At 37.2% G+C, this 24,215-nt stretch overlaps 1 protein-coding gene across 3 annotated transcripts in view; it reads right to left on the bottom strand.

The window, feature by feature from the left end:
- Positions 1-39: 39 nt before the first annotated feature.
- ANO3 (anoctamin 3) overlaps positions 40-24,215 on the bottom strand; it is a 292,127-nt gene continuing 267,951 nt past the window's right edge. For all 3 annotated transcript variants that reach the window (XM_037040409.1, XM_037040410.1, XM_037040411.1), the window contains 8 exons: positions 23,567-23,624; positions 18,496-18,593; positions 14,815-14,948; positions 13,893-14,045; positions 9,143-9,290; positions 5,013-5,093; positions 4,720-4,825; positions 40-3,039 (listed from right to left, as the gene is read on the bottom strand). In XM_037040409.1, the coding sequence (XP_036896304.1) occupies positions 2,857-3,039; positions 4,720-4,825; positions 5,013-5,093; positions 9,143-9,290; positions 13,893-14,045; positions 14,815-14,948; positions 18,496-18,593; positions 23,567-23,624 (961 nt within the window). In that variant the 3' untranslated portion in view covers positions 40-2,856. The remainder of the gene's footprint in view (positions 3,040-4,719; positions 4,826-5,012; positions 5,094-9,142; positions 9,291-13,892; positions 14,046-14,814; positions 14,949-18,495; positions 18,594-23,566; positions 23,625-24,215) is intronic.

Here is a 24,215-nt window from a genome sequence, read left to right as displayed (position 1 = left end):
GGCAGGAGTAAATTTAACATGCAAATTATAGGAAAATATATCACGTGATAATTTATTGAGTGAAAAAGTTCCTTTTCATTCCGTTCTACCACAGATTGTGCTCAGAGTCGTTCTGGGAGAATGTGCAGCATTGGAAGTTGTACCTCATGCAGTCACTTGGCAGCATCATATCTAAAAAGCGCATGCACAGACTCAGACAATTACAAACCACTTCTGTTAGGGTCTCGGGCAGTTTTCCACACACTGTATACTGTGAAAGCATTTCAGCTTTGAACAACTAGTCAAGGTTGACTACATGCACGCATATATTAATGTGCTTGAAAAGACAACAATTTCAAATATGAAAATAGGTAAGCAACATTCATGTAATACAGAATTCCTGAGAAGAGTGTGTGCCATATAAATCTTTGAGAAAGAATTCATGTTCGTTTGAAAACCATGATATAAAGCATTTCAACTAAAGCAGAATAATCTACACCTAACACACTGTGAAGGGCTGTCAACATTTTGTTGTTAACCATGATGAAGGCGTCGCTAATTTCTACTTCCTTGTTTCCCAAGAGGAAAATTTCAGATGCTTTTTCATTGTTTCTCCCATTTTCCAACACTTTCAAAAATATCAGAGAAGGCGTTTTCTAAATGGATGTATTATACTTTGCTATTTAAAATAGGTTTTTTTAGTTTCACATTTTCGCTCTAGACAATCCATATAATTTTAAACCTTGATGGTGGTTCTATAAAAAAATAATTCAGAAAGAGAAGAATTCTCAAGGGCATACTGTCATGATTCTTTGCTTCTGTGTCCCTTACTTGGAGAAGATATAAGTGACAGGTTATACACCTGACGTTTACATCCTCAACAGGCATGGAGAGTATTTATTCTCAGGCGTGTATACACAAATGAAGAGGGCATGCAAGTGCTATGAAAATGGAGGGGGTTGCAACTTCAGTACAGAGTTAGTAAAGTAGGCTGCTCTGATACCCAGGCACCAAAAACAGAACCTCTGTGGAATTTGATGGAAGAGTCCCATGTGGCAAGGTCATGTGATGGATGTTTAGAAGATGAAGTCCTTCTTGCTCAGAATCAGAAGAAGTGAATATTTGTGTCAAAACCAAACAGCCAACCAATGACTATGACTTTTCCAGAGAAGGAAACCTTTTAAAAAAGTTAGCGTTAGACTAATAAAAATAATTTTCTAGTAAGAGAAACTGGATAATATTCTTACTAGAGAAACGCTAGCATATACAGGAAGTAGCTTTATTACCATTGGGTTTAATTTGGTCTTTATGAATTTTGGAAATAGCTGCCTTGTTTAATTGGACAAATAATAATCACAATAATTGCATCTATGTGTAAATGGGTACGTTATGTCTCACCTCATTCTCAGGGGAAAACTAAGATTAGCTTTGACTGTTTTGTGAGGAAAAGGTTCTTGATTTCTATCATCCATTTCCTTAGTTCAACTCTTCTCTTTCCTTGTTTGCTGCCCCCATAGCGTATGCCTTCACCAGATGTTCCGTAGTTCAATGTCCCGCCCTGCCCACTTCCCCCATCTGTGAACAGTCACACTCAAAGGTACAGAGTTGACACCAAAAGACCAACTCCACACAAAAAGCAAATCTTTCACACTTCATTTGCCTTTGTTTCGAGAGAGTTTTCGAAAATAAATCAAATGAATCTCTCAAAGAAATAACAGAAAACTCCCCTCGGTAATAAAAGAAAAGTAAAATTCAAAAATATATGTGTCAGTGTTACAAGTCATAGAAATTTATATTCATGCATTGTTTTCATTCACTCATGAGCAAGAGTGCACATTGCTGGAAAAGCAAAAGAGTTGAAAAGCATCTGGCTTCTGTTTTCCTGAAAAAACAAGTCACAACGGTGTACGGTGGAAGTGGTCTCAGAGCTGCGTAAACAGTAACTTGCATTACACATGGTCAAGGTGCAAAGGTACAAGGAAAACCAAAATATTTACAGCATTTCAAATCATTCTGAGTGGGCTGATGTAATAAATCAGCAAGGGGAAAATTAAATATATTATAAACAGATTTCCATGGCAAAACATGAATTAGTAGTTAGTAGTGTTCTACACTACTAAGTATAAACACCCATACTTCACAAGCATGTGGCTCTATTGGCATTTAGTAAAAAAAAAAATCCAGTGCAACTGGTTCTGTGAGTGATACAACAGATTTGAATAGAATGCAACAGACTGTTATTCATTTCAGTGAATGGTATTCTTTCCAGAATCTCAGATTTTTGGTGTGACAACTAAAGCTGATGTGCAACTCTTCAACTGCATAGTCAATGTAGAGCAGCATAAAGTCCCTGTGGCACAGGTCCACAATCTCAGCAAGAAACAAGGGGAATTCTTAGGAACCAGTAAGCTGAAGGGACATGGATTTCTGGCAGCAAAGGCAATCCCTCATTTAAGTTATTTCTGATGAGTATTTGAACCCAACCTAAGGTTCCAAAATCAGATTAGAATGTGAGTAAAAACCACACTGTACTTGAAGTCATGCCTGGCTTATGTAATTTTACATGGAATTCTGTCTCTAGAAACCTCACCATCATCCTTCTTACTATGCTACAGCTGGTGGAAGGCAGGGGCCTTCAAATATACAGCTCTCTGTGAGTTATATCCTTGCTTCCTGCAATGTCAACCTAACCATTTTTTAATGCCATGAGTCATCCTTTATCCCCCTAGAAGCCTGGATATTCTAAATCCAAGAAATGGCTGTGATGCATTTCCAAGTAGAGTATTATACACATGGTTTTCCAGGAATGCTTTCCTCCTAGACCCCACCTGCACTTTGAAGTTGCTATCACCCCTCCTACTGGGCAAAGGGTATCTACTAAGGCCATTCGTGGTGAACAGGGTGACCGCTTTTTCTCCGTTGTTGTTGCAAATGCTCTAGCTCAGCCTCATACATCATTTCTTGGACTAAGTACTTCTCCCGTCGTATTCGGTCATACAGTTTTTTTGGTACATCTGGAATCAGGTATGCGATGAATGACTTGATCCCAAAAACAAGGTGCTGAAAATTTTGAAAAGAAAAAGCACACTTTTCAAAGATTCAGAAATGCCAATCATAAAACAGAACAACCTTGAACACCATTGCATTTGCCTTATAACCAATCCTCACAGCTCAGTATATGATCCGGAATAATAATATTGCTGGAGATTATGTTAGGAATACTACTGTTGCCCCGTATCACATAGGTATTAGGAAGAAGCGAAGAATTGTCATACACAGATGAGAAAGATCACAGCCAGGGAAAACCCATGTATCCAAGGAAAAACCATGGATGGGTGATGGTACGCAGCCAACAAGCTAGAGAGAATGTCCTCTACCTGTGATGCTGGGATGAGACTCGACCTCCAGCACTTGAATCTTTAAAAACTCCTACCCTACTAAGTCCGTTATCATTACAACTACTTTAGTTTTTTTTTATATTTGTTCCATAATTATTCTACGATAAAATATTTTAAACAATAGACTGACAAAAATATTATATATAAAAACCAGGAACAAAAATCAAAAGGCAATATGCCTGTGGTTAAAAGTATAGATGCTAAATGAGACTGCCTACATCTGAACTTACTCTGACACTTGGCACAGATGTGTAACCTTGTGCAAATCACCCACATTCTCTGTGTATCACCTCTAACATCATGATAATAACAGTATCTCTTAAAGGTTGGTGTGAGGATTAAGTGAGTATAAGCACTACTTAAATATTACTTCCTATTATTATGAATGTATCCTTTGTCTTTTCCCATAAAGAAATGTAGATCTTTCAGTTGCTCAGTAAAGAAAACAAATCTGATACTGATAGAGTTACTGTGATTTATGGAAAAGAACCCATTTGCCTAAAGGACTTTGTGACAATAGTATCTGTATGGGAAGAAAGAATTCAAGGCTCTTTTAAATGAGCTTGTTATGTGTGTCCCAGGAGACTGCACTGTATGGTGAATCATAGTGAGCTGGTCGAGTTTCCCATAGAAAAGCAGGTTAGGAGTTTCTTTCTTCAGTATCTCTCTCCATAATTTTGGTCATACGAAACAGATGCCTTCCAAGTTGGTCCTTAGACCTTAGTGGTACATTAGAGAATAGATAATATATTGCAGTGCTAAGCTCTTCACTATATCAAGCTGGTTGGTTTATGCTAAGCAAGGCAGTAATTCTGTAGCTTCTCCAAGATTTCTTCATGGGGCTACAATCTAATATTATTGCATGACCTGATAATATAAATATATGCAATTTTATAAAACTGTTCTCAGGCATAATTGACTAAATTATGCAATGTCCCTTATATTAATACAGAAGATCAACTGTAATTAGAGTTGATTATTCAGGAAATAAGTTTCTCTATCCTGATGAGTAGATCTGAATTGTTTTATCAGATGAAAAAAACAACTTTTTCTTTTAAAATTTGGTTATTAGGAGGCTCAAAACGAAGCTTTCCATTCAGCTGTAAGTAGGTTTTTACCCTACTTTTCCTGGTGCAAATACCCACCCACAGACCTACTTTCCTACATTTTCAGCTATTGCTGTTTTGCACTCATTAGAGTGATTTCATTGTATGTGAACTTTGTACTGGGAAATAGTCAAGTCCTTTTTGGAAAGTCTGTGATGAACTTACTTCAAAGAGGCAACTAATATATCAGCTGAAAAAGCATTTACATATAGTTACTTTATCAGTCTGTGACTAACCTCAAACACGATAATGAAGGCCAGCCGGGCTGCGAGGATATGCCAGTATTGTAAGGTGAACTCATAGGGTTTGGAACTCCAAGGGGGACTTCTGTAGTCTCGGTACCTAAAATCCACAACAAAACAAACAAACACAATTTTGAAGAACAGGGATCAAAGTGTGGAGGCCCCAAATATTCTCGACTTGCCAGAACTCCAAAATGACAGTTTAAATGGGCTTGTTATTATGGAGAGAAAGGAGATGGAATGATGAAGACAAGAAGAAAAGATACCTATAATTTGTAAGCCAGTACCTGCAATAGCCCGATTTTCCCATACCAAGCTCACTCAGGTCAAAGAAGGAGAGGCTATTGTTGACATATCCCTTTAAACAACTAGAAGAAAAGAAAAGCGTCATGTAATTCAGAGATTCATAAATTTCAAGCCCAACTTCTTTATTACAGATGACAAGATTTGGTAAGTACCACCATTTCTTTCATTCTAATTATAAACTCTTAGCATCCCAGCACTCTGATTCTATTCCCTAACTCCCATTACACCTGTATTTAATGAGTCAGACTCTTGTCTGCCATTTTTAAAAATTTTTATTTATTTATCTTTAGAGGGGAAGGGAGGAGAGAGGGAGAGAAGCATCAATGTATGGTTGCCTCTCATGAGTCCCCTGCTGGAAACTGGCCTGCAACCCAGGCATGTGCCCTGACTGGGAATCGAACTGTGATCGTGTGCTTCGCAGGCCCACCCTCAATCCACTGAGCTACACCAGCCAGGGCCCATTTTTTCCCAATAGTTTCCATCTTACACATTCATTTGGTTTATATTTATTAAGTGTTTATTATATACTAGGTATTGGTAATTACTTCCCATGGATTAAACCCCTATAAATGTTTTATAAACAGGCATGGTATTATTTGCTTAATCATAATTAAGCAACCAGTCAATGAACACTTTTATTTGTGATATATTTATTAATTACTCAATATATATTTATTGAAAACCTCAATTTGTTGGAAAAATTTTAGAATCTTGGTATTCAACAGTGAACAGCACATGCAAAAATCCCTACCTTGGTCGTTATATATTAAGTTGTGATCAGGTTTTTTTTACAATAACTGTTTAATCTCCATCATGTACATTGAAGAACTAAGTTTTACAGAAACTAAGTAACTTTCTCTAGGCCTATAATTCTTAAAATTTTTTATTTCAGGCAACTCTTATATTTTTAAACATAAAGTCTCAAAGACCTTTTTTTAGGGGTATATCTACTGATATTTAACACATTAGAAATGAAAACTGAGAAATTTATAAAACATTTCTCTAATAACTAATTTCAAAGTAACTATCAAATCCATTATAAATTAATTGAAATAACACATTTAAAAATAGCTATATTTCCCCAAAGAAAAACTGTAAAGTGACATTGTTTTACATATTTGCAAATTCCTCTGATGCTCATCTTAATATTTAGAAGACAACTAGATTCCCACATCTCATTTAGTTTTCATTAAATCTGTTGCAATATGTTATTTGGCTTAAAGAGTTAAGTACAGAATCTGTCCTCAAAAATATAGATGGCTGGAAAAAGGAGGATTATTTTAATAATATTTCAGATAGTTGTTGACATTTTTTTTTTTTTGTTATTCCACCAAAGTTCTGCATCTGGTCATTTCTTACAGTTTAGTTGCAAGTGGAATCTAAACATATCAGTAGAGTTTTCTTATGTAATTATGTAAAAATACATAGTTCTATCTTGAACTTTTAATTTATTTTTTCACCCGTAAGTGATTTTGTAACATCAAATATGGGTCATTTGAAAAATACAGGTTCCCTCAATTATACAGATCTTCCAAACATTGATGTATCTTCACTACAGGGTATGAAACATCACTAACATTAATATTACCATTGATTGTTATTAGAAAAAAATCTATAAGTTCTGGAAAGCTTTGTAGCTCACAGTGGTACATAAAAATTATTTAAAATTCTAATTCTCACTTTGAATTTTAAACTTTATTCATAGTAACAAATAATGCCCATTGTTTCTGTAAAATGATAAGATAGTTATGCGCATTTTAGAAAAGTGTGTCTGCTAAAAACCCAAGTCTGAATAAACACCGGCTGGCCATCCTCATTCCATGAGAAAACAGCTTGGTGGGTCTGCAGCTCCAACAAGCACATACCGCCTTTTTCCTTTGAGATGAACATCACACTTTGATACATTACAGAAGTGCTTTATGCACACTATGCATTTTGTCATATAGAGTATCGAAAAGGCATGTATTCAAGAGCAGAGACTTGCTGAAATTAGTAAGTATTACTGTGTCATCAAGGACATTCTGCAATGTCTTACTAGCACTTTTAAAATGGTAACTGTATAGTGATGAGAAATACTGTCAGTCCCAGTGTTCTTTGGTATCACTGCCTTGGGTTAAGCAAAGTCACCAGAAAAATGTACCCCCACAGCTTTTTCACCATCAGTGCAAATGTTAGTGTGGTGAACAAAGAAGTTCTGTGTTTGTATTCTTATCAAAGTGGTATTGGCCTCATGGACCCTGAAAGATACCTGCAGAACAAACATTGAGAACCACTGCCCCAGGGTAAACAGTTGATAGTACCTGGGTTGAAGTGCCCATCTACCTCATTTTAAACCCTTAATTCTTCATTACACGGCCACACTGGCTTCACTCCCTTTCCTGTTCCAGACCTCATAATTCACCATCTCGACTGTTTTCTTGCCAGCACCCTCCTTTTCATCACTCTCTTACGCTTTTATCACCTGCCCTTGAAAATGTGCAATCTGAATGACTCTACTCCAATTTATCTGCTAAGCACACCTTGAAAAATGAAATAGGAAGTTGATCCCATGTATGTGTGCTTGCAACTTCACATAAGCCCTTCGCAGCTCTTGAAATTATTCTACATCCCTAGTCATTCAACTTGGAGAAAGGGTCAGGTGCTATCTCCACCTGAAAGGTAGGTCCTGAAAGTACCCAACCAATTTAATTTTCTTTGCCTCTAGGTGGCAGTAAAGACACCAGCTTCTAAGGAAGTGGGCTGTAAACATGTCTACATATTTTAAACCCTTGGAATCTGTTTCTAGATCATTATGAATTAAGAAAAAAAAGGGTTTTTTGATTTTTCACTACTAATAATAAGAGCACTTTATATAGTGTTTCAGAGTACAGAAAATGTTACTTCAGATATCATTTCTTAATCATGGGTCCAGATTGATGTTTCTTTGAGTAAACAGTAGTTAAAATCCCTTGAAAAGACTCTATAATATAAAAAAAATTCACATGAACAAGTATAAAGGACACATGGACAATAACTAAGGGTGGGGGGTGGAAAGGGGAGGGAGGCGGGGAGCATGGGGTGGGGAGTGGGCAGGGTTGGGAATATAAGACAGAAACCTGTACTTGAACAAGAATTAAATAAAAATTATATTAAAAAAAATTCTCGTGCCTTTATTACCTCTTTTTGAAAAACTGAAACATTTATGTTCAGAAAGGCATCTCAGTGTTCTAAGAAAACATCAGTTCATCAGCAGACCTAAGGGCTGATTTCATCCTAAACCAGGGCTCGGCCTGTTGGGACACATATCCTGACTCTAGATAAGACACATTCCCAGAACTTCTCCTGAAGGAAGAAGGAGAAAGAGCTTCTCTTATCACTGCTTTATCTTCTAGTACGACTTCTACATCAAAGGCTAATCTCCAGCTGAAATTCCAATTTCTCTCTGTTCCCCAGCTCCAGTCTCTCTTGCATTCTTCCCTAATACCAGCATTCAAGAAGAAAAAATCTGAAATATCTCATAGTCCCTGAAGCCATGGTTCTAAGCTGGGTGATTTTGTCCCTCAGGGGACATCTGGCAATGTCTGGAAACATTTTTGGTTCTCACAACTCGGGGAGTAGGGAGGTTGCTATTGGTACTGTACTGGTCTAGGACCAAAGTTGCTGCTAAATATTCTACAATGCACAGGCCAGATCGCTGTAAATTCCTTTAGAAAAATCTCTCATCATAGAGCTGACAAGTCCTTCCTAGTCTGTATGCCCCCACCAACTAGCTTTATTCACTTCAGCAATTTCATTACCCAGTGTGGCCCCAATTTTCCCATCTGCATAGTCAAAAGATTACACCGGATGATTTCTGAGGTCTTTTCCAGTTCTAAATGTGACTTATAACATTTTTAAAAACATTTTGATGTCAGTGATACATTTTAAGTGAAAACATGGAGAGACTCTAAAGCTGTTTACTGTAAAACACCATTTTCCTTTTTAGCCTGCTTGGTTTCTTCAATATACACATTATAAATACAATGGTCGAAAACACTGCCCTTAATTGTCACAGAACAAAACTTCCCAATAGGTTCTCGTTTCAATAACAAACATAAAATATATCATAAAAATGTGTGCATTTCAACCTTACTTTTCACCATAGCTGAAATGTCTTGCACAGGGGCCATATTTGTACTCATAGACAAAACGAGGGATGTAATCAGATGTAATAGCAATGACAAATGCATTGGTGATCACAGCCAATATGCCGATTCCTTCAAGAATTCCATACCATATACCTAGTGGAATAAAGATTAAAGATAGTGAATAACATAGAAAAAGAAAACCCTCTCCTCAATCTTATTTTGAAAAGAATGTTATAGTTATGTTGGAATCACAGTTCTATTATTTAATTTCTTGGTACAGTCTCTCACTACAGACAAAACAGATATTGAGTGCTTTTTCACAGGGGAAAGGTAGACCTCTGTCTTGAAAGTTTTGAACATTAAAATACCCCTAGGAATTGGTTTATGTCTGTAATAATGAGACTTGGAACAGCTGCTTCGAAGCCTAACTACTACTTGCTGAATTAATAAAAATAACAAGCAAAATGATCTAGTTAGTTGTACATCGTTGGGTAAAGTCTGAAATATACGTACTCACTATGCCAAGTACTTTTTAAGGCAAAATACAAGAAAATAAACCTAGTTTGATATTAAGACCTGCAAATTACTAGTGGACATTTCTGCTTCTTAAGAGGGCAACCTGGCATCAAAGAGTCACACACAAATAAAGCTTTAGAAATTGCACATTGTACATCAATCAGTACGCCATTGATTGTGGTCAAAACTATGTCTTAAATAGGACTAAATTTTGCTTTAAAATATTGATATAAAAGTAAAAAAACTCTAGAAAAAATACTCAAAGTGCTAAGGATAATTGTATAGATTGGTAACTTTCCCCTGAATCCCTTCCCACCTTGTTTATTTTCAGAATCTTTATAATGTATCTACACTGTGCTGTAAAGAAAAAAAAATAACAATTCCTTGGTTGGAAAAGTTGTATTACCAAGAAATCAGAGTGCATAAAAAATACAATATTTAAATATATCAAATTTAACATTTATTTTCACAAAAGTCACACTATTTAGTCAAAAGAAAACAATAGCCAAGGAGAAAATACTTGCTTCATATAAAATAGAAAAAGGGTTATTATTTGTTATGATTATACAAAAATACCGTAAAATTTTAATAAAGCAAACCATCCAAGAGAAAAATGAGCAAATAATCCAAATAAGCAATTTGGTATGAATAACCAATACATATATTAAAAAGTTTTCAATCACTAATATGCAGAGAAATGTGCTTCAAAAAATAAGATTTTTAAAAAATTATGGAATTGTCGAAGATTTGAGATTCTTATACCGTCCAGTGTTATTTAGGGATTGAGGAAACAGGAACTGTTTTAGACAGTTGTTTAAAGTATGACTTGCTACAAAGTTTGTGATAATTAATCTGATATTGGGATCATACTACAATCTGTATATGTGGATAGGTGATATATAATACATATAATATTAATATCTATATCTATATTTATACATATTTATCTATAGCCATATGTATGTATGTTTATTCCTGTTTATGATTGGGAAATGATATTTCTATAAAATTTATGTCATTCATATTATGAATATTATTACTCTATTTCAATGAATCACACCACTATGTTTTGAGCAGGAGGATGTTCATGAAGAAAAAAAGCAGAGCCCAATATATGCCCATAAATATTTTTTATGTATTTGCATGAGCAAAAAAAAACATTGACAAAGAATAAATGTCTGATTGATTTCACTGAATTCCTTAAGTAGAAGGGAAAGGTAAAAGGGGGGGTCATTAATTATTTTTATACCTTCCTGTCATCTGGTTTGAGCAAGACAGCCTAGCAAAATTTAAAAAATAGTAATCTATGCATTGGAAAGTGCAATAAACACTAAAGCTAAAATTAGAATTTTGTTTTTCTCCTCTGAGTTATTTTTTAGATTTTCTTTAGTGTGCTTACATAATTTTAATAATAGAATTATAAACACATCCAAGTTAAATAACAGGAAGTTAACATAATGAATATTAGTTGTTTCAATAAATGGGAAATCAAGTGAATGGCATTAAATCTCTACAGACCAATACATTGTAAACAGACTTTTATGGTAGTTGAATATACATAAGACTAATGTCAATTGGGAAAGTAACTTTGCAATAGTAGCCAAACAAGGAAAGAATGCAAGAATTTGCTTTTCCATATGTGTTGAATTTCTATTACAAAACTTCAGTTTATTAAAACATTATGCCAAGAATAAGTAGTCAGATCAATGTACAAATGGAGGTTCTAGTAAAATACATAAGTTTATGGAGAATTTGGTATAAGAAAATAGAGATAATTCAAACCAGTTTAAAAGATATGTGTTGTTTAATGATTTTAGGAAAATTGGCTATCCATTAAAAAAAGCTGAATCTCAGTTTTAATGCCTTTATTAATAGCAAATTTCAGACAGATCAACACTTTAAATAAAATCATAAAATTCCAACAAACAAAAGGCAAATAACATATGTAGCTAAAATACAAAACAATTAAAACAATGGGTGAAAAATCTTGAGTTCTAAAGGACCTTTTTAAAGAATGTCACAAATAATAACAACTATAAGGGAGATATACCAATTTGACTGTGTATATACTTTAAAACCTTATGCATGATGATACATAAAAATTATAAACCAGCATTTGAAAATGCTCACATTCATCTCACAGGCTAGCATTTTTGATATGAGATAAAGATCAACAAGTCAGGTATAATGACCAAAGATCATAAGCACAATTAGTAAAGAGAGATACAAATGTATTGACGTCATAGTTATAATAAATGCAAGTAAATCTAACATATTATTTTTCTTCCTCTTATAATTGAGGATGGAATGACAAAAACCTGATTACAGCTGGAGGTGTTGAGAAAATGGATAAATGAGCATCTATTCACTATGGTGGGGGAATACATTGGCGCAGCATCTCTAGAGAATGTGCTAACAAATTATCAAAAGTTTAACTGTTCATGCTCTTTGACACAGGACTTGCACTCTGGCAATTCACCTTGGGAAAAGAATAAGACAAAGTATACATGAAGATGTCCACCTCTGTGTTGTTTAAGATAGCAAGAGCTAAAGCCATCTGAACATCTCTAAGCAGGTGGCTGATTTTTTAAACTGTCATACAACATATAATAGAACTCTGTTTACCCAATGGAATACTACTTATATTCCATTGTGTGTAAAAAAGAAGAAAATTTTACTCTTTGTGACAGTATGGATGGAGCTGAAGAACATTATACTAAGTGAAATAAGCCAGTCAGAGAAAGACAAGTACCATATGATTTTATTCATATATAGAATCTAATGAACAAACTGAACTAACAAGAAAAATGGGGACAGACTCATAGATGGAGAGAACAATAGTGATTAGTGGCGGGAGGGGGTGAGAGAGTGAGGGGATTGAGCAAGAAGGAAAAAGGACTCATGGGCATGGCCAATAGTGTGGTGATTGTCGGAGAAGAGGTATAAGGGGACTACTTGGTAGTGGAAAAACTACAATAAAAATTAAATTAAAAAATAGAAGAATGAGGAAGAGCTATATTTATTAACATAGAAAGATGTATGTGAGATCCCTTGTAGTTACAAACAGGTTTATGAAATAGCATTTTTAGTATGAAACTACTCTCAACCCAGTTTTCCTTTTCTTTCTTTCTTTTCTTCCTTCCTCCCTTCCCTCCCTTCCCTCCCTCCCCTCTTNGAGGTGTTGAGAAAATGGATAAATGAGCATCTATTCACTATGGTGGGGGAATACATTGGCGCAGCATCTCTAGAGAATGTGTTAACAAATTATCAAAAGTTTAACTGTTCATGCTCTTTGACACAGGACTTGCACTCTGGCAATTCACCTTGGGAAAAGAATAAGACAAAGTATACATGAAGATGTCCACCTCTGTGTTGTTTAAGATAGCAAGAGCTAAAGCCATCTGAACATCTCTAAGCAGGTGGCTGATTTTTTAAACTGTCATACAACATATAATAGAACTCTGTTTACCCAATGGAATACTACTTATATTCCATTGTGTGTAAAAAAGAAGAAAATTTTACTCTTTGTGACAGTATGGATGGAGCTGAAGAACATTATACTAAGTGAAATAAGCCAGTCAGAGAAAGACAAGTACCATATGATTTTATTCATATATAGAATCTAATGAACAAACTGAACTAACAAGAAAAATGGAGACAGACTCATAGATGGAGAGAACAATAATGATTAGTGGCGGGAGGGGGTGACAGAGTGAAGGGATTGAGCAAGAAGGAAAAAGGACTCATGGGCATGGCCAATAGTGTGGTGATTGTCGGAGAAGAGGTATAAGGGGACTACTTGGTAGTGGAAAAAATACAATAAAAATTAAATTAAAAAATAGAAGAATGAGGCAGAGCTATATTTATTAACATAGAAAGATGTATGTGAGATCCCTTGTAGTTACAAACAGGTTTATGAAATAGCATTTTTAGTATGAAACTACTCTCAACCCAGTTTTCCTTTCTCTCTCTTTCTTTTCTTCCTTTCTTTCCTTCCTTTTTCTTTACTTCATCTCTCTTACCATATCCTTCCCTTCCTCTCTCCCTCCCTCCCTTCCTTCCTTCTTTTTTATTTCTCCTCTCTCTCTCTCTCCTTCTTTCTCCCTTTCAACTAAAAACTGCTCGGTTTTGTTATGGCTGGAAGGGAGCCCCAGCCATAGAAACCTGCATGGTATTATATAAGACCTGGCCACTTCTTGGCTTTAGCAATGTCAAAACCATTTAATTTCTGAATCTTACCTATGTCAGTTGCTCGGGCTGGCAGAGGCCTCCGCCACTGGGTGACAAATTTGTATGCATCGAGCCTGATTTCGATGATATTGTTTAACAAAGCCAAAAGAGGGGCCAGAGGAAAAGCCGCAACAAATATGGTGGTAAAACCAAACTGCAAAACTGTAAAGGGAGAACATTAGAAAATCAGTAATAGAAACAGTATCATTTATCGAATGCCTTCATTGTGTGATATTAAGTGATTTATGTAAATTGCCCTTAATCTTTTCAACATCCCTACAAGGTAAATATGTTTATCCCACTTCAGAGTTGAGAAAACTATAGCTTGTATGTGTTCAGTAAAAGGCAGATAGCTAAAAAATATTAAAACCTGCATTCAAACTCAGCTCAATAGACCGAAAGTCTATGTTTTTTCCACCGGTGTACCATGCAGCTTATAGGAGGAGTTAAAACAAAAGAAGACGAAATCAAAGAGCGAGCCTTGAAAAATGCTTATCTCTAGAAGGGACCCCAGAGACCCAATCTTGTCCTCTCTAGTTTAAAGATAAGAAAACTGAAGCCCAGAGAAAGAGCAAATGTTACAATAACACATTGTGATTTTAACAATTGGAATGTAAATCTTTATTTTCCTAATGTAAGTAAGTATGCTTCTTGAAGAAGCCAGGACTCAGAATAGGTCTGTGCAACAATTTATTGTGAGGAAGAATTATTACTTTATTATGGCTGACAAATATTCTGAGGACAAAATGTGGCAGACTTCTAAGGACAATGCTTTAATACCTTTAGTCTGTTGAGAAAAAGGTGTCAATGCATGTTAGAATGTTTGGCTTAGAAAGGAGAGAGATGATTTTTCTCTTCAACCAAACACTACATAAAATAGAAAAATAGTAACAAGAAGGCCAAATACTTCTGCAGAAGGATCTCTCCTTACCCATTTCTAAATATTCATCCATCAGTCCATGAATATTCATGGGCTGCAGATTCCAATCATTTTCCCACTGAGGTATAGACGCATCTTGTATTCCCCGCTTGATTTTATGTCGTGACCACCAGTTCTGGATCAACCTACACCACCAAGCAGACAAAGGGCCTTTGAGCTCTTATTTAAGTACCTGGGGAACAATTTATAGTGTATTAACGTCAACTACCCCCGGGACTACACTAAGCATTCGTGGAAACGGAAGGTATTCATATGGTCTCGTCTTTCAAGTTTAGCCTGGGAGGAAAGACCTCAGCCTTCCAGAACTCCCCCAGATCCTACAAGCATCAGCATATTTATCTAGGAATCGATCCCCCCACACTTAGACACTTCCTGATATTGATTAGACAGACATCTGTTACTACAATTGCTTCCCACACTCCATCTACATAAATACTTGAACTCCTCTGCTGCCTGTTGTTGAGATCGCATCTGCACCCTTCAATTTCCATAACCCAAAGTTTCTGGGCTATGCTTTCTGAACGTGAATAATCCGGTTCCACATTAAGACAGTGAGACCTACATGAGGTTTTAAGGCACGTAGTTTCTAGTCCCCAACTTGCAATGCACTAAGTGTGTGAGTTTTAGCAAGTCATTTCACTTGATTTGAGGGGTTTGATCATCTGTGATTACTTTCTACTATTACAGTGAATGATAATTTGCAGGCAATGGACTTGTCTTTGAGTTCATTTCTCAGACTTGGAAAGAAAGTCACAGCACTCTTTCCCTAGCCCAGGGGGGCAGTCTTGAAATTATATGACTCAGAAATATCCCAGTATATACACATTATGGAGTTGTGGGCAATGAATTATTTTGAGTTAGATGCAAAGTATTTCTAGAATGAGGGAAGTTTCACAGGATTCAGTGAACAGTACACAACTCTCAATTTCAATGAACTGTGGACCTAGAACTTCGGTGGGAGTTAAAAGAACCCGAGACAGACCAATGTATCAGGCAGTATATCAATGTGTGTCCCATGGAGGCTGCCTCTGGGGCCCCGTGGAGATAATAAAGAGGATGGAAGTTGTATCTGAGGCAGGTTTGCTTGCTTCTTTTCCATTTATTTCAGTTCTGCTTAAGATGTTACTTGGAAGGAAAAGAGCTATGGTTCATAAGTTTGAAAATCGTTGCTTTAGTGACTGGCCTACCCTTGCTAGACTATTTTCAACAATGCCTTTGCCCAACTGTTGGACAAACACCTATAGGATGTCCTTTGCCATGGTCCCTTGGGTATTCGATATGCATAATCCAGGTTGACCACTGGGCAAGGCCATGCTAAAAGTGTGCTGTCCAAAGTGCATGGTGTGTACAGAAGTCCAAGAAAATCGTAACAAAAGAATTATTCCTAATATATAACTACTCCACTATCTTGATGGTGCTTATGAAATGCTCACAGCATGTCAATCCCTGTGCTAAGCACTTAATAGCTCATTTTCTCAGGTATTTTAAACTAATATTTCCCCCAACCTTATGTTTCAAAGAGATGAGCCAAGGATAAGAAGGGGAATGAGGAATAACTTGGCTTCCAAATCCTCCATCCTCTATTCCCTCTTCATTTAGAAAAGATTCATTTTAATCCGGTGTGAATATTGAAGATCTGTATAAAAATCTCTTCATAAAAGGGTGCTGTCATTTATCAAAGGTGAATGAGCATATGCTCATCTCAATTAATCTTTATTAATCCCTTACTTTACAAATAAAAGTAATAATGCCTCAGTGAGGCCAAGTAAAATATAGGCATCTTTTCGCAAGGAGTAGAGAAAGAATTTGAACAAGGTCTTGGTGCTTTCATACTAAGACTGATTGTGATTTAACATAATAATTAATGGCAGATTTCAGGATTCTTGTCCCCTCTCCACCCACAAGGTCTCTGCTGAGAAATGTCCCAGTGCCATTTGTGGGCCAGCAGGGAGAAAAAAAATCATGGTAAAACTTGATGACTAATCCTAAACTATTTAAATCATCTATCAACTCACCAGTTCTTCCCCATAGTCAGGAAATTCCTCTGAATAGTTGTGTCTGTAACCTGGATGAGGCCCCAAAGCTTCCATACCAAAGTTTTTAAAATACATTGCATTTTACTATATTTTGAAGGATACCCTATTTAACAGATGTAAAAGTGGGGATTCAGCATCCTTTCATGTCAGCTTTTCATGAACAGTTAAAACTCATCTAAGGGACAAAAGAGTGGTATTGATTTGATATTATCACAACCGTCTTGTTCTAATGATTTGTGTGTTGTGTGTGTGTGTGTGTAACATGGAGTACAAACCTCTTCCATCCCTGACTTTATCTTTGTTTTATTCTTTTTTGTCGAGGGGGGAGTGGAAATGGAGTCTATAGTCAATAACAACAGTTTTGGAATTGGATAGCGCAAATAAATCAGAAAGTTATTTTTATCCCCAAGAACATGTACTATCAATAATATTTTAAGAAAAACAAGTATCTTAATGTGTTGAACAGAGTACCAGTTATTCTACATCTATTTTTTCTTTCAGTCCTTACAGCTGTTCTTGCAGTGGATATAGCTGCTGATCCCCTTACACAAATATGAAAACCGAGTATCAGAAAATTTTANATCCCTTACTTTACAAATAAAAGTAATAATGTCTCAGTGAGGCCAAGTAAAATATAGGCATCTTTTCGCAAGGAGTAGAGAAAGAATTTGAACAAGGTCTCGGTGCTTTCATACTAAGACTGCTTGTGATTTAACATAATAATTAATGGCAGATTTCAGGATTCATGTCCCCTCTCCACCCACAAAGTCTCTGCTGAGAAATGTCCCAGTGCCATTTGTGGGTCAGCAGGGAGAAAAAAATCATGGTAAAACTTGATGACTAATCCTAAACTATTTAAATCATCTATCAACTCACCAGTTCTTCCCCATAGTCAGGAAATTCCTCTGAATAGTTGTGTCTGTAACCTGGATGAGGCCCCAAAGCTTCCATACCAAAGTGTTTAAAATACATTGCATTTTACTATATTTTGAAGGATACTCTATTTAACAGATGTAAAAGTGGGGATTCAGCATCCTTTCATGTCAGCTTTTCACGGACAGTTAAAACTCATCTAAGGGACAAAAGAGTGGTATTGATTTGATGTTATCACAACCGTCTTGTTCTAATGATTTGTGTGTTGTGTGTGTGTGTGTGTGTAACATGGAGTACAAACCTCTTCCATCCCTGACTTTATCTTTGTTTTATTCTTTTTTGTCGGGGGGGGGGGAGTGGAAATGGAGTCTACAGTCAATAACAACAGTTTTGGAATTGGATAGTGAAAATAAATCAGAAAGTTATTTTTATCCTCAAGAACATGTACTATCAATAATATTTTCAGAAAAACAAGTATCTTAATGTGTTGAACAGAGTACCAGTTACTCTACATCTATTTTTTCTTTCAGTCCTTACAGCTGTTCTTGCAGTGGATATAGCTGCTGATCCCCTTACACAAATATGAAAACCGAGTATCAGAAAATGTTATTCCCACATGCACGGTCACATCTTTGGTGAGGAGCAGAGCGAGAACTGGACCCTCACCTGACTGCCAAGCCCAAATTCTTAAGAATATTCACACTCCTTCTATCTGTCCTCTGAGCAACTACATAAAAGGCAATTTTACAAAGAGAGTGCTCACGGGTATCCCAGCTCCATGAAGTTGTTCCATATTTGCTTCAAAAACATGATCACTCCCATCTGGAGGCAGAGGTCTATCAGGCAGCCACTGGGATGGCACTGAAACAGAACCAGAACGGCAATGACCTTTCTCCTCTCAGCCGGCCCGGACACCCCCGCCTTCAAATCGTAAAGCAAATTCTAAAGCCAGGTCGCATGACCGCTATGCGTACAGGAAATAAAAACAGGAATAAAAACAGGAAAGAAACGGCATGGACGAGGATACTACATAGGGGAGGTTTCAGGATTTACATAGGAATTTTAATCAAAAGAGTAACAGCAGTAACAACAAATCTAACTTTTTTTACACTTAACATGGCCTTTATTTTTCTTAAATGACAATTTATTTTATTATTTTTTTAATTGTTGTTCAATTACAGTTGTCCTGCCTTTCCCCTGCTGCTCCCCTGCTGCTCCCCCCCTGCTCCCCCCCAGCTCCCACAGTCAGGCCCCTCCATTGCTTGTGCCCAGGAGTCCTGGTCATGTTCCTGGACTTACTGCTTCCCCTTCTTCCCCCCGTTACAGATCTAACTTTTAATTAGCACTTAGTACTGCCAGCCTCTGTGTTAGGAACAATCATCTTTAATGAATGTTCTGGAATACTGCATATCTACTAACAAGACAGACAAGTGTTTAATTCTATGGTAAATTGTTTATAAAATATTTTTTTAAATAAGCTTTCTATACCACAACATTTTAAATTTCTAGAAAATTTTCAGAGATAATACAGAGCGTTCCCACATACCCCTCTTACCCAATTCCCTCCATCGCCATTAACATTGTCGAGGTATATTTGTCAAAGCTAAGAAGCCAACATTAGTCCATCGCTATAAACTACACCCTAGACTTTATTTAGATTTCAGTTTTTCCATTTATACCTTCTCGACCCAGATACCCTAATGCCTGGATTTCTCACGTCTCCTCAGTCTCCTCTGCTTTAGACAGTTTCTGAGTTTTTCACGTCCTTGAAAGTTTTTTAATTGGGGTGACATTAGTTCACAAAACCAAACAGGTTACAATTGTACAGCTCAATAAAACCTCACCTGCACCCGACATCCTGCACCCATCCCCCCCAAGCAAAGTTTCTTTCCACTCCCCCCACCCCGCCCCTTTGCCCACTTCCACTTGCCCTCATCCCCCTCTCCCTGTGGCTACCACCACACGATATTCTCTGGCTGTGATACATTCTTTTACTTAACCCCTTCACCTTTTCCTTGGTAGTTTTAAAGGCTGCTGGACGACTATCCTGTGGAAAAAAAACCCAATCTGGGTTTTTCTAATGTTTTTCCTTGTTCAGACTGGGGTTATGTGTTTTGGGGATGGACACAGATCACAGAAGTAAAGTGGGATTTTCAGGACATCCCACCAGGGGCTACACAGTATCCATATGACCTCACTAGTGATACTAACCATCACTTGGTGGATGTAGTGCTTTCCAGGTGTTTCTACTGTGAAGTCACTCATTTTTCCTTCTCCCTAGTCTTGTCTTTAGAAGTAAGTTACTAATCTAGCCCACTCTCACGATGGGGGCAGATGGTAAAGCTCTACATCCTATGAGGAAGTATCTACTTATACTATCATGCATGTTTAAGCGATAAAAGCATGCCACAAAATAGTTTGCCAGCATAATCCAAATTTGCCTTCTCTGTGATCCTTTCATTTTTCAATGTTAAATTGAAGTTAGCATTACACAGGATTGGATACATTCAGGGTGATATGGCCATAGCAAAATCGAAGCAGATTCATAGACAGAGGACAGACTGACAGCTGTCAGAGGGGAGGAGGTTCTGCAAGGGGGTTCTGGGGGGTTCCGGGTAAAAAAGGGAAGGCATTAAGCAAAAGACAAAACTCATAGACACAGACAACACTATGGTGATTGCCAGAGGGAAGACAGGGTGTGGGGAGGTAGAAGAGGGTGAATGCAATGGAAGGAGACTTGACTTGGGGTGGTGAGCACACCATACAACATACAGATGGTGTGTTATAGAATTGTTCACTTGAAACCTATATAATTTTATCAACCGATGTCAATAAATTCAATAAAAATTAAAAAATCTACTTCTTGAAAACAGCATTAGAAACCTCCCCTCCCCCAAAAGTATGATTATAGTGAAAATTGCAATCAATATATTTTGCTTGAAAAACCACACACTACAAAAAATCTTTGGGGCAGAAAAATGCAGGCGTGCTTCTTTGGAAATGGGTTCATGTCCTACTCACAAAGACGATCAACTCTACGGCTTTGATCCGTAGTTTCCATTTCTATCAAATCGGTAGCAGTGCGACTTCAAAGAGAACAAATAATTAGGACATGAAAAGCCTGATTTTCCAGTTCCAGCTCAGTAACTTAAAACTAATCTGAGCCAGAGAGAGGGTTCGGCACTGGTGATTTTTATCATGTGGAGAAGTCTCAGTTTTCCCATCTAAGCATGCCCTTTTTCTCTACGATGAATTTAGGACCCCCTGAACTCTGCCTCATATACACGATACATAGGTCAATAGACTGTCTGAGGCAGAATAATCACTGAACTACAGAAGCAGAGCAAAGATCACAGCTGCAAGCAGAAGCTCTTCATTTTTGCAGAGTCTCAAAGAGGCAAATGAACTTATCCAAGGTCATACAATGTTGAGTGATGGTGTGAGAATAAAAGGGTTGGCCTCCTGAGCCCAATCCAGTGTTTTTGTACACGATGCTAAAGACAAATCCTATTTACCAAACATGTTTATTGCCTTGGGGGATTGGTTTATCAAAGCATATTATTATGTGGGGGGAAAAAACTAAGACTATTAGTGAACGATGTGATGGAGTCACCCTCCCCACCCTTCCTGACAGGAGGCCAAAGTTAGGAGGTTGGGTGACAGACCATTTATAATTCTGTTGAAATGATGCACCAATGACTTTGTGATTTACAGGGCAGAGAAAGGGATCCAGCGATTTTTTTGTGAGTCTACTTTCCTCACGTGATGATTCCCTTGAGCTAAATCTCGTCCTCCATAATTGAAAATTCATTTGGTAAAAAGATCCAATACTTAGAATGAGTGAAAGGGCATGAAGGAGCTTTCAAGAGCCCCAGGCTGTCATTCCCATTGCACCACTCAAAGTCCTACGACCACAGACAACCCAAAGCGGGGTACCTCCACCTCTGCTGCTCACGAGAACCTGGCGGGATGGGTGTTGGCATCTCCACTGGGCCGATGATGAAGTTAAGTAGCAGACAGGACTATCGGACTCCAATCAATACACATGCCCCTTTCACTTGCCCCTACTTTATATGTTTACTCTAAATCCAATTTACCTGTGTGAGCCAGCAATCATTCAGCAAACTCTCAAGAAAGTTAGTTTCCACTACGTTCTCGACTGGGTCTGTGCCCACCCCAGCAGTGGCTAGAAAGATGGTATTCAGAGCACAGGCCACGCAGCTAGGCTGCCTGGGTCACACTGGTAGCAAATGGAAGACTTCATCAGTTTATTAGTGTGTTTCTGTCACTGGAGGTAATTTATACAACTTCTCTAAGATTCTGTTTTCTCATCTGTAAAATGAGTGCATGAGTAAAATTTCTGTGAGACTTAAATGCGTTAATATATGTAAAACACTTAGAAGTCATTGCTGGAATGTGCTGGCCTATCGTAAGTCCTCACTAAAAATGAGCTCTTATTAACGTTTTATGGAGATTCACATAAAATTCTGTGTGAGATACTATATAGCATAGTAGGAGGAAAGTCAAGTATAGCTGTTCATAAACGTTCTAAATTACAGTGCAGTACTTTTTATCTGTCTTTATAATGGCTACCAGGGATTTCACATGCATGATCCCATTTAATGTATTTGGGCCAGGGATTTCACATGCATGATCCCATTTAATGTATTTGGGCCAGGGATTTCACATGCATGATACCATTTAATGTGCTTATCACTGAGAGTACTGAAATAGCCATTTATGTAACAGTTTATCAAAGAAAACACTGAGACTCAGAGATATGCATTTGAGTATGATGAAATTATGACGTATACTGTCAGACTCACAAGGCACAATATTTGTTACATATCACGGTTATGTGCCTTTCTTTATGACTATTAACAACCTCAAAGAAAGGAAAGGGCTGCTTCATCATGTGCCCTGACCCCCCCAGCAGGAGCCTGGAATAGAGGCCATGTCAATGCATGCTTGTTGTGTGACTGAATCCATTCTCTTTCATTATGTATACTTTGTATGGGTACATTTATAGGCTGTTTAGTGTCTATCGCAAACACATTTTTCATTTCACTGACTTTTTTTCAAAACAAATAATCCCTTGTGGAAAAATATGGCTCTATCTATGTCATACATGTTGTGGAAAATGTCTAGAATGGTTGTAAAACATTTTTCCTGACACCGGCATTATAATTATTTCCTCGGCACTTTCAAAGAAGAATCATGACTTCCAACAATTTCATAAGGATATCCAATGACACAAAATCATTGGCTGCCTTAATACACAGATCTGCTTGCCTGTAACCACTCTGTTCCACACACTGCCGTTGTTAACTCCAGCTGGACACTCTGAATTGGGTAGATGAAAAGCCTTCTAGCAGATTTAGTCATTCTCCTGAGCTATGAAAAAAACACCCCTGCACATTTGATTTGGGAACTTCTCAAAAACCTGGGATTTTGAATGGCCTTAGTTTGTCATTGGCCAGCAGAAAAATACCTGGGCAGCTGTGGAGACAGAGTATTGATAAAAGGCAACTAAAATTTATTGAGTTCCTACCACAGGCCTGGGGTTGTGTTAATTGTGTTATACATACAATTTCTTATCTATAAACAGCTTTGCAACCTAAGTATTACTATTGTCAATTTACAGATGAGGAGAGAGATATTCAGAGAGGTTAAATTGAAGGCAAAGAAGTACTAAGTAGCAAGGGTAGCAATTTCAGCGTGCCTGAAATTCCCCGGACTTACCTTTCTCTCTCTCTCTCTCTCCACCCCCCTTTCTCCCACAGTCATTGGCCCACATCCATGCATATCCCCACAACCACCCTTGCATTACTTACTTCCTCCAGTCTCCACCGGTTAAAAAGTTTATTGTAATTTCCTGGGTGGCCTACAAATCTGTAAAAAGCCATTTTGATTCATTAGCGTTTATGTGGGTTGAATGAAGAACATCTAAAGCACCAAGTACAAGTGTGGGGAGACGTAAATGTTCACTGATGCACCTTGTTCTAAATGGCTGACGTAGGTCATGCTTACACATCAAAAAGCACTGGACAGAAAACGGAAAAGGTGACCGGTGAATTCAATGCCGATAGGTTGAGAAAGGACAGACAAACCAACCGAATGAATTTCTCTGCTTTCACCTGTAGAGTTTTAATGTCTGGTTGACCTAGTTTAAGAATATTAATATAATGAGGTAAATGATTTAATTTTAAATGTGTCTAGCTTCACTATGTTTCCATGGCAATGGCCGGGTGTTAATGAGATGGCATACAAGAAGCAGGGGACGAGTATGCTTTGTTTCCATGTTTCCCAGCCCAGATAGGAAAAAAAATGTTAACATGATAGGTAGGTAGAGGAAGTTTGCACCTAAGGAACTGTGACCTAAGGTTATGCAAAAATTATTTTCTTATTTAACAAAACCATTACTGAAGATTGGAGAGTCATAATTTAACCCCTGTATGGCATATAGGTTTTATTCTTTTATGC

Source organism: Sturnira hondurensis, unplaced genomic scaffold, assembly GCF_014824575.4.
Source record: "Sturnira hondurensis isolate 20B ecotype Veracruz unplaced genomic scaffold, ASM1482457v3 Scaffold0002638, whole genome shotgun sequence".
NCBI lineage: Eukaryota > Metazoa > Chordata > Mammalia > Chiroptera > Phyllostomidae > Sturnira > Sturnira hondurensis.
This window is presented reverse-complemented; position numbering and strand designations above follow the sequence as displayed.